Raw genomic sequence first — 12,255 nt, 5'->3', positions numbered from 1 at the left:
CAAAAAAAAGACACCCACGCCTTGGAAATTACCAAACTTTGGAATGGCGGTCATTTTCTCGCTATTTCTTTTTTAAACCTGTGACACCTGGTGACCCCGTAAGCTACAACCCAAATCGCAACTATCTTGACTTTAACTCAAGTTAGAAGGACGAAGTTGGGTTTTTTTTCATCAATAGCAAGGCAAAGGAACAGGATTTACGAGTAGATCCATACCAAGAACTCCGTGTGCCTAAAAGTTGACGAGCGCCTGATTCCACCGCGTCGTGACACAATTATCTCTACTCACATCCTGTAAGCTCACGGGTCGTTGGGTTCTACGTCATGCACTGCAGATGTGAGTAGTTCAACAGAAGACGCGACGACAGCAACAGGTCTTCAACAATGTGAGTAGTGACTTTCATTTTTTAAGTTTACGGCTCGCGCCAGTTCAGCCGGCTCACGGTACTCACACTATAGCATCATCACTTAGGCTGTTTACAGATGCCGTTGAACGCTAAATATTTTCTTTTCAATATATTTGTTTTTAATTGTTTTGTTTTTATTAGATTCTACATTTTAAAAATAAACAAAATGATACCTCAATGGTTACGGTACAACTATTATTAAGGATTTTATGACCTTTTGAAGCAGGATTTTGAAGTTTGGTGGCTCAAAATATATCTTTTCTCCATCATTTATCTATCTTTTGACAGCCTTTGACTATTTTTGACAATCTGTTGAATGTCTTTTAATTATCTTGTAACCATCTTTTGACCATCTTTTGACCATCTTTGACCTTCTTTTAACCATCTTTTAGTAGGTAGGCCAACAGTGCGAGTTTGCTCACTGGAAAAACTGTGAGCGAGCGAGAAGCGTCGATTTTGAATTAAATTTATGCCATTTTTCTCCTAAATAGTGATGACACACAAAAGAAAACTTACATAGTCCTATTCAGTGTTCTTTTCTTTTTCAAAATATGTTTTTTTTTTTTTTTTTTTTTGTTGTAACTGAGGACAATTTATTAACAATCCTTTGGAAAAACGACAATAGGGTCCATGGGTGGATCGCCGCGCTCGACGCGTTTTTTCACGAAGATTTCTGGACTGTAGGGTTATTCCAACGAGAACCCGTCGACCAGGAGACACGGAAGTGACCTAATTTTTCCTTACCATTAAAGAGGAGAGGTCATCCTTTATATTTAAATCGAAGTCGAAATGATAAAGCGACAAAAGAAGCTATAAGAAATACAAAGAAAACAAAATATGGAATAACCAGCAATTGCTCATTTTTTTAATTTTAAAAAGAAAACAATATCCGCATAGACTCAACACATTGGTGTACATATATTATAGGAAATCTGTGCTTTCCTGGTCGATGGAAACATTTCGCTGTGATAGAAGCACCCCCCCCCCCTCTTCCCCTTTTTCCTTCCTTGTCTGCGCACAAGCTGACCGACGTGACGTCCGCCTAGTAGGACGCTTCGGAGTGAGCGCCTGTTGTGTGCTAGATCTGGTAAACAAACAAATGAGACTGTTTCTTGCGCTGTTCTTTGAAAAATAGTTGGTATTTTTTTCACTAAGTAACGAGCCATTTCTGATTTCGTGATTATTATTCAATACTTTTACATATAGCCTACTTATTTTTATCAAGATAATCTGTGAAAGTGTAGATCTAAAGCAATACCAGTGTGAGCAAAATCATAGAAGTAATGGTAAACTTTTCTCTTTTTTAAGCTTAAAATTAAAAGTATTGGTATTTTAGATCAAGCGGCATTTTTTTACATTTTTACAATATGAAATACCAGTCTCATGTCTGGAATAATTATCATAATTTTTTAAAAGTTGACACTGACAATGAAAGATGTGATTTAGCCTGTTCTGTTTGCCAAAGTGCGGAAATGAGTCAATCGGTCATTTTCCCGATGGCCTACTTCAAAGAATCTTTGTTCTATGCTTGAAAAAAAAAAATCAGCTTGTACCCTGCATTGTTATCAAGAACATCACACAGTTTTGACTTTGCAGGATAACAACTTTCCAAGCAACAGACCTCTGAAATTTGCATTTTGGAGTATAGCAAGCAATGATTGTTTTACTGAAAAGTCATTTTTAGGCTCTACAATTTTATGGGCTTACGGAACCGGAATTATAACCCTGAGGATAATTTTAGTCTTTGTATGCCTAAATATTGTCCTCGACTTCAAGAAGACATAATAAATGAGTATGCTCATTGTCTTTACATGATTGTGTGACTGTTCAAAACCCTGCTTTTTCCAAGTTTTGAACGCTGCATATATTTTCTACGTTTTGAATGAATTTGAACCGTGATAACTTTTTAAAATTTATTGTTTGATTTTCATTATTTAAACGTGAATTTCATAGCTCGTACAGCTCTTTCTGATCCAATGCAGAAAATCTACTTGTAGGCAATTTAGATTTATCTTTGTGGTGCTTACTTTTAGCTATATTTTGACTATCTTCTGACTATATAATAATCTGACTATCTGACTAACTTTTAATATAGACCATCTTCTGACTATAATCTGACTATCTGACTAACTTTTAATATAGACCATCTTCTGACTATAATCTGACTATCTGACTAACTTTTAATATAGACCATCTTCTGACTATAATCTGACTATGTTTTGATTTTGACCATCTTCTGACCAGATCTCCTCCCGTGGAGTAGCCGTGGATGTGACGTCAGAGGCCATAGGTCAGAGGTCGAGATGCGGCCGCCCGTGACGTGGACATCTGTCTGTGGCTTGCTCAGCCTGCTGCTTTCTGTGGCACAGCTCGTGGGTGAGTGACGCACGCTCTGTGGCTCTTTGGTTGGTCTGTCTGTCTGTCTGTCTGTCTGTCTGTCTGTCTGTCTGTCTGTCTGTCTGTCTGTCTGTCTGTCTGTCTGTCTGTCTGTTTGTCTGTCTGTTTGAATAAAGAGAAGCAGATCGACATAATATGGATCCTAATTTAGTGCTGGGAAAAAGAAAGACAGACAGACAGAAACAACAGAGTGAAAGTAAAGAAGTAGGACCTACCGGTGGTGCCCTCCACCCCACCACCCACCCCCGCGCGCCAAGATATAATTTTATACAGTGCATATATATATATATATATATATATATATATATATATATATATATATATATATATATATATATATATATATATAATGCACCTTTAAATTGTCTAGTTTTGATCCCTACAGGGCTGAAACTGAAGCTTGGTTAGTTTCTTTGGAAACGAAAGTGAAACTTAGACTATTGCGCTGTGGTCTTAAATGTTACAGGACACAACCATACCGGTTATTATATTAAAACATGAAACGTAATAAAAGAAAAGAAAAAAAAATGATTGGGAAGCACAATGTCCTTTATTCATTATTTGTTCACACACATTTCAAAACATTTCTTGAAGAAAAAAATAGTTCTCAAACAATCATAATGTTTGAAATGTTACCGTAAAAAATATTTTCAAAAAAATTAGACTTGTATTTACAAAAATACTAATAAAAGTACAACTTAAAAATGCATCTATAAAACAAGTAATTCAAAGCTGTAGTTTCAGTAAATATGAACAAAATCGATCAGTGTTTTTAGCAGCAACAATGGCTAATTGTGGTCGTTTTAAACGTTACAGGACAAAAGATAAAAAAAGAAACGTGCAAAAAAGGACCATTTGTTTTTAAGAACAATGTGCATACATTCAGAGAACTTAAAGACAAATTAAAATAATTCCTTGATGTTATCTGCAGTGTCTTTAGAAGAAAAAGACATCAACTCGTAGGCTCACTGAGCATATTATAGAGACTAAAAATTTACGGGACCAAAAGCCTGTGACAGTTACAAAGTGAAACACGAAATCCAGACTGAGCTGCAATTAATTTTCACAATAGTAAAGGCAGCAGCAAAAACAGCAGTAGCAAAAACAGCAGCAGCAGCAGCAGCAGCAGCAGCAGCAGCAGCAGCAGCAGCAACAGTAGCAACAGCAGCAGCAGCTGCTCCAACTACAAAAACAGAAGCAATAGCAGCAGAATATCAACAAGGCATTCACATCCTCTTCATTATCGCTACTAACATTGTCAAAATACATCGCCAATATTCATGGCAGCAAACAATGCTCTATCTTTCGAGATTTCATGACTGATTTTTTGTGAAATTATGATGATGCTTACTTCCCAAAATGTTTTCCCGGCATGGTGATCATGTTGAAGATCGTTTGAGACCTCATCGACTGTGTGTCTTGTAGCATCCCACTTGGCACACTTGTAGTAATTAACCATGGGTGAATAGTTCCTTGTCCGTAGTTCTTCAATCTAAATCCATCCATCCTTCAGATATTCTACACCACCACAATAGAAGCTGATACATTTTGGTATCTTTTGCTATGGTAGCTATTTGGGAAGACAGCACATCATAAAAATAAACAAGCTAATCAGAAAGGAATCAAGAACAATTGGTAGAGACCTAAGTAACTTTGAATATCTGCACAAAACAAACGTTCTAAAAAAGGTGGAAATAATGCTAAGTGACCATAGCCACCTACTGACATCGGAATTTCAATTACCCGTAGTAAACGATAATATATTTTTTTTTAATTAAAAAGCAAGAACAGACCGATATAATAAATTCATTCGTACCAACTGCAGTGAGGTCACTGAAACACACACACACACACACACACACACACACACACACACAGAGAGAGAGAGAGAGAGAGAGAGAGAGAGAGAGAGAGAGAGAGAGAGAGAATATTTCACGGAGCGGGTTGTTTCAGCTCGTAGAACATGTATTTACTAATGTCCTGTCTTGTGCGTATGCTCAATTCCTAGAAATCTGGATAAGCTATCACTGTACCAAATTTCAAGTCTCATGGGCAATAAGTAAGCGAGATTTTAGGATTTTCATGGCATCACACCTTGTCACACCTTGTCCTCAATGCTGGGGTCACAACAGTCGGAACATGTCCATCTCTGCTCTCCCCCCCTCTTCAGGATTCATCCCAGAGTCTGTCTGCTTACAGTCTCCTTCATAATCTGGTTGGAGATTAGTCATGGCATGGCATGACCCATCGGCAGTACACATGAATGTTTATGGCATGCTGTCAATGAAAAACACATCATCATCATTGCCTTTCTCACCCTGCACCAGGGTATAGGCCACGGACAAACACCCCCCACTTTTCTCTATCCTGGGCTAGTCTCTGGATGTTATTCCATGTACAGAAGCTCCTCCGTCTCCCAAGATCGAAAAATAAAAAGCTGTGTTTGTCCGTGTTTCTGTAACTTACTGTTTTTTTACTGGGTTGGGTAGTTGGCCCTCCGCAAACTGGCACTTTTCGGGCGACCAGACCTATGCACTTTTAGTCGCCTCTCACGACACGCAGTATCACGGCAGGTGTATTCTTTGCTCCCCCATAGTAAAACTACGGGGCCCCCCACCAGCAGGGGAGAATGAAAAACACAGTTCATAGAAAATGGCCGTTGAAGTAAAACATTCGATGATCTTATTGTGTTGCAAGTGCCGTGAAAGTCTTACTAAAACTTAAAAGTCCAAATGACCTACTGGGATACTATTAGTATATATATGAAACAAAATTTCACCTACAGCATATTTATCTCAGCAAAATAATACACCGGATTTGATATCTAGACAGATTCAGGTATTCAATAGTGCAAAAAGCTCAGAAAAGATATTTTGACCCAATTTTCAGCTAAAGTCCCACCTGAGTGCCCCCATAATCGAAATCTTTTCCGAAGAGACGTGTACTGCCGATGGATCCGATGTGTTTGTAAACATGTAACTCTCTCGCCATCTCCGTGTTTGGTTTCCAGTCTTTGGATTTGTGTACTGTGGGCACTGTTTTTTCTGATGTACATCGTCCAAAGTTTGCTTTCGAGCTGCTTTGACTTTTGGAAGGACTTCTATAACTCTGTGGACAGTTTGTTTGCAGGATGTGGGCATCTGTTTGACACTTTTTTCTCGAATATCTTGGACTTCTTTTTCTTCTTCTCTGCGTATTCACCCTTTTCCTTTTTTGAGTGGTACCTTTCTCTATGCTTATCATTTTCTGCCCTTTCCTTCTAACTTGACCAGGATGCTGTTACCTCTTTTGCGTAGCTTTTACATTTCTTTCTTTAGTAATACTAGCCCATAAAATTTACGTGCTGCCACTTTGCCAGTGGTAGTTGTAGCCAATGTGCGGTTTTTCCTTCTTGTTTTCGTAAATTTCTTAACTTGATCGTTGGTCTTTGCCCTGTTGTAATTTGGCATCTTCTTTTCCCAGTCGATCTATAGTCACAAATTGTGTTTTAGAATGTATATCAATAAAGTGAATATAAAACGATATCATTCATCACTTATGTGGTCTTGCTAGTCTTATCATAGTCCCGAACGATAAAACCAGCTACCGTGTCCTAAATAATTATTGAGACAATACTTTTTTCCAAACTTTAGACAAAATGATTTAGTCTGTGTAACCATTAAGACAAACGTATAGATCTAAACTTACTTTCCTTTTATTAAAGCCAATATTGACTTTTGATGAAAACAAAGGGTAAAGCTACACTATGGACGAGGCGAAGCAGCACGGGCGGAGCAATCAGAATTAAAACAAAGGGAAAGACGGACGTTACCAGTCATATCAAGAGGGACACTAGGCGAGGAGTTGCGATGGGAAATTCCGGCCGATGTACAATCACTTTCATCGCTTGAAACGCCGATGCCTGCACACGAGCACATTATGGACAACGAGTTTGATACTAGTAGATCTACATAATTTCAGTGATGATAACAAGAAAGGAAAACGAAGATAGTTAGTGAAAACTTTTTTTTTCGGTAAGTTTTTTTTTTTACGGCGCTCGCAACTGCATAAAGTCATATAAGCGCGCGGGGCACACTAAACATTTTCAGTTGGTAGGAAATTTTTAATTTTGCCCGGTTGGCGGCCGAAGCCTACTTTTATCGATTTTAGACCACCAAGGGATCTTTAACGTGCACAACTTGCTCACGGAACCTCCAAGATTTTTTGCCCTTGTCCGAGAAGGCAAGGTGTAGATTTTTCCTACCAGAAGTTCATAGGTGTGTCGGAAAGACAGCAGTAAAAAGGAGCCAAGGAGTGGCAGTAGAAAGGCTGCAGAAAGAGTCAGGAGCCCAGAGGAGGGGGCAAGGGAGGTGAAGGGGTGGGGGCAGAAAGTGGAGACGAAAGCAGACGACAGAATATTGTTGGAGAGCAGGAAAGGATGTGAAAGGAGACAATTTTAGAGAAGACAATTTTGGAGAAGACAATTTTAGAGAAGACAATTTTTCCGCCCCTACCCCGATTCGAACCTGGGACCTTTGAATGAGAGGCGAACACCTTAACCTCTAGGCCACGAGAGCCCCCTTAGTGAACCCTGTTTGTGAAAACAAAAATTGAATATAAAAAACAACAACAAAGCAAACACTGAATATGCTTTTATTTTAAAAAAGACGATATAGAATTTGCCTTTTTTCAATTTTCAAGATCTATCTATCCACCGGTTCTACATAACATTCCCTTCTCATTCACTCTTTCTATCTGTCTCTCGTTTTTTTCCCTCAGTCGTCGGGATAGGATGTCTGAAGTTAGTAGTTCTTCTGGTGAGTTTAACTATTATCATTTCATGCTAGTGGAAAAGGGAATTACGACTCATTCAAACTTGATCTGCAAATCTGCTTTCGTCGTCTGGTAAATTTCTCTTCAAGTGGTGAAATTCACCAAACTAATGACGCATTTAATTAATCAGGTGCACCTACTCCTTTCTTTCTTTTCCCTTTGGGAGTTCATCTGAAACTAAAATTGACATGGAAAACCCCATACGACGCCACATCGCTTGTATCGCCCTCTTCGCCTCGCTCCCAGTGTTTTCGCTTCGCCTTGCCCAACCAAACCTACAGTGTGGCGTTACCCAATATAGGACATATAATATATAATAAATATACCTTGAAATCCCTGGACAGAGTCTATCTGCAAAGTTAGATTATTGATGCTCGATCTTAAATATTTGAGAGGCCGAGCCAAGCAGCCTTATCCGTGTATATTTGTAATGTTTCAGACAACAATAATGAAGCTGTCAACTTCAATTGCCCCACATGCCAAACCCCAAGCAAGAACTATGTGGCATCAACGCATGAACGCCTTTTAAAAAATTCTTAAAGTAGCTACACATACTTTCTCGATAAAACACAGACCAAGTCTAAATCGTTACAAGGACGAAATCAAATACTTTATCCAATTTCCGTTTCGAAACAACAGCAGACACTATGAAAACCAACAACCCTTGTTTTTGGCATGCATCCAAACTCATCCCTTTCCTTGAGAGACTCTTAGATTTTGTCAATGAATCACACATTTTGTAGTCATATAGCAAAGAATGCAGACTGAAAGGCAATTCAATCTTTTTAAACGTCACTTACAATTTCATCTTTACATCGCTAAAATTGAGTGACAAAGTCATTTAAACATACTTTCTATAGAGACCATAATCTTGCCGGGGAATGGTCGAATGCCAGGGAGATTGGAAATCAGTGCGCTTGACACAAGGAGGTAGTTTGAAATCCTTGGCTTGACACTAAAACACCGTACTAAGATTTTGAGCAACTTCCGGCGGAAGTAAAATACTCAGATCTTAATCATTACAACCTGACAAAAATTCACAGACGCAACTATTTACCGCAAACTATTCGTAATCGGTGTAGTAATCTTGTTCTTGGTTGATGAGATTACCTTTAAGTGATCGTATTCCTTTGTATATGGTGAAAAATAACACTTTTTTAACGATCTGTGGAACTAAAGATGGGGATACTATTTTTTATCATTTTACGGACGAGACGAATTTTTATGTCCTCTATATGAGGAAATAGTTCTTTTTAAGCCTACATTTGTCTGTTACCCTGAAAGTTCTACTTTAGATCAGTATTTACCGTTAATTACAAAAATGAGATTCAGACTATTCCTAGAGAAATCTTAGTATGGAAATAGTCCGTGGTAAACGTTACGTTTTCATGCCTAAAATAATAATATGCTGAATTTTTAACAAAAAAAGTCTCACGTTGTTTCAGCATATCGTTTTAGCGGATACTTTCTGCCTGGACCAGATTCAGAAACCTTTTCACCACCAGCTTAGCTCATCTTAACTATGATCTGAAATGAAGAAAGCTATTTATGGTATCTGTAGTAAAGCGTATGGTTAAATTAAAGTTTTCTGGATTTATATATAATATTGGCGTTTGTTGTAAGGAAACAAGAAGCAAACCACGACAGAGCACCCGCCAACCACCCACTCTATTCACTCTGCAGGTCTACCTCTCCAGGGCTTATTATAAACTGTGACGGCCGGGGGCCAATTTGAACCACAATGTGTCGTGGACTTAATGGTCAATGGCTTGCCGTGTTGTGTTGTTGTGAGCGTGCTCTCTTGAAGCATTTAATCACAGCGTGTTTCATTAGCCTTGCCCGCGATGTGAATGTGATAGTTGATTATTATTGTGCTCTACTGCATACAAATTCTGTTTCCAGGATACTATTCTGTGCTGGTGTTGATTCGAATCAAGGAGAAGATTGTGATCCATCAACAGACAATGCTATCATAAGACTTATTCAAGACCATGAGTAATGGCGTGTCATGCCATGTCGTGTTGTGTATGCTAAAGCCTGTTGTTTTGGGGTTTTTTTTAGCCTTGTGTCCGATTTGAATGCAGTGATAGTTAATTATTGTGTTCTGGTACGTATTGTGGTAACTTCATAGATTCTGTTTCCACTCGTAGAGACTCTAGATTCTAGAAATCAAGAGAGGTTGGTGATCCTTGCTTTTTCTTCTCAACTTAACTCGCGAGTGTTGTTCACAGAAACTGCTTCCCTTACTCTACCATTTTGACATTGTTATATAAAGCTTTTCTTTTCTTTTCTTTTCTTTTGGGTTGGGGGGGGGGGGGCACAGTTGTTAGAAATTTAACATTAAATCAAGAGGTGATTTGTACCTATTGAAACAAAAAACAAAATGATTCTAGGCTATATGTAGATCTGATCACGAGCTTGTTCAGTGTGTGACCTCCTCACCTCGTACTCTACTAAATCTAGAATCTAGATCAGGGTCTCCTATAGCGTTGGCTAGTACTCTGTGCTTTTCTTTTTGGCGGATCTTGACCATTTTTAAGCTGTGACAGTCCAACAATTGACCATGCACCGATTAAGGACCGCATTTCGTTTTTAAAAAAAATATTTATTCTACATTCTAGAAGTGATTTAAATCTCTTGTCGTCAGGAAATCACAAAATAAAATAATTATCAAGCAGGAGCGGCATAGACTAGCGATGTCTGCGTGACCGCGACTTGTGTTAATTAACTACCTGCAAGTCCACTGAAGAGGAAGAAAAAGTGGGTCCCTAGGAGAAGAGTGAGCCAAAATTCATATTACACACACACACACTCGCACACACACACAGCGCGCGCGCGCACAAACGCACATACACACAAACACACACACACACACACACACACACACACACACATATTGTGACATATATATATATATATATATATATATATATATATATATATTTACATATAGGCCGATATATGTCATGTATATATATTATATTGGTAGTTGCTGCTACAAATATTTATTACTGATTTGTTTGTACAAAAACTATTTTGATTTGAGCTAGCATGTGATTTAGATTCTTTGTAGCGTACTCTGCTTATTATGTTGTTTTTGCTGGGGTCTTAATGATATGCACTCAGACCTAGGCTTTCCGAGAAGGCCTAAGTAGACGCAGAACCTCCTGTTTCCGTTTGAATTTGATTAGGCTGCTTGGGCTGCTTTTACACTTTTAGTAGCTCATCGATGTGATTGCCTCGGACTCTCGGACTAATTTAAATTCGTCACTTCAGCAAGCTCCATTTAAATTTAAGTCTTCCGATTAATGAGAAAAAGCACACACACACACACGCACACACACACACACACACACACACACACACACACACAAACACACACACACACACACACACACACACACACACACATATACACACACACACGCACACACACACACTTTAAAAAACCTCAAACAACAAAAACAAATATTGAGTTGAATTATTTCCACTTTTTCGGAGAGAGAGAGAGAGAGAGAGAGAGAGAGAGAGAGAGAGAGAGAGAGATGCACTGTACACCTTCTCTGCGTCTCGCCTCTGCGTGACCCTCTTTGCCTGGTTTATTTTTGGGTGCCTTGCACGCCTTGCACCAAAGACCGTGTGTTTGATTGCACTATCATCGTGTAGTAGTATAATAGATCGTTTAGTAGTATCAGAGAGGGTTTACAGTAACAGTAGTATTACTGTAAACTCTCTGGTAGTATAGAGTACGATTTTTTGGGGGGAAAGTGTTTTACGGCGCTCGCAACTGCATAAGGTCATATATTATGAGCACGCGGGACACATTAAACTATTTCAGTTGTTAGGGAAATTTTGCATTTTGCCCGGGTGGCGGCCGAAGCCTACTCCGATTTTAGACCACCAAGAGATCTTTAACGTGTGCAACTTGCACTCGGGCCCACCGAGAATTTTCACCTTTGTCCGAGAAGGCTAGTTGTAGATCTTTCCTAGCAGAAGATCAGGGGTGTGGCTGAAAGACAGCTGTCACAGCAGTAGTAAGGAGTCAAGGAGTAGCAGTAGAAAGGCTGCTGAAAGAGTCAGGAGCCAAGAGGAGGGGGCAAAGGAGGTGAGGGGGTGGGGGCAGAAAGAGGAGACGAAACAGACGACAGATCGTTGCTAGAGAGCAGGAAAGGAGGTGAAAGGAGACAATGTGAGAGAAGAATTTTTTTCGGTCGCTATCCGGAATCGAACCTAACCGGGACCTTTGAATGAGAGGCCAACACCTTAACTTATAGGCCACGAGAGCCTCCCAGAGAATCTTTGATAGAATCAAGGATTCTCTACTAGACTTAATAGAAAATCGTTGCTATCATTGCACTGGGCTGTGAACGACTATCGTCTTTGGGGAGATTGTGGGAGGTGGATGGGGTCAGAGGTCGGGGGTGAGGTGGCGGCACAAATTGCAGCCCACGGCTAGTTTACTCTTAGGAACACCCTCGGGAATATGCGACTGGTAGACATATTATCACATGTTTTGCTGTTTTTAAAGAAGGTGTTTTTACGGTCCAATCAACACTATGTTATGATCGCTTTTAACTTCTTCTTCTTCTTCTTCTTCTTCTTCTTCTCCTCCTCCTCCTCCTCCTCCTCCTCCTCCTCCT

At 39.3% G+C, this 12,255-nt stretch overlaps 1 protein-coding gene across 1 annotated transcript in view; it reads left to right on the top strand.

Annotated features, from left to right (window-relative positions):
* Positions 1 to 298: 298 nt before the first annotated feature.
* Positions 299 to 12,255, top strand: part of LOC118479032 (snaclec coagulation factor IX/factor X-binding protein subunit A-like) — a 31,010-nt gene continuing 19,053 nt past the window's right edge. Inside the window, exons 1-2 of the mRNA XM_035973598.1 lie at positions 299 to 385; positions 2,651 to 2,782. Of these exons, the coding sequence (XP_035829491.1) occupies positions 2,710 to 2,782 (73 nt within the window). The 5' untranslated portion in view covers positions 299 to 385; positions 2,651 to 2,709. The remainder of the gene's footprint in view (positions 386 to 2,650; positions 2,783 to 12,255) is intronic.

The sequence above is a fragment of the Aplysia californica genome, unplaced genomic scaffold, assembly GCF_000002075.1.
Source record: "Aplysia californica isolate F4 #8 unplaced genomic scaffold, AplCal3.0 scaffold00028, whole genome shotgun sequence".
In the NCBI taxonomy this organism is placed as follows: Eukaryota; Metazoa; Mollusca; class Gastropoda; order Aplysiida; family Aplysiidae; genus Aplysia; species Aplysia californica.
This window is presented reverse-complemented; position numbering and strand designations above follow the sequence as displayed.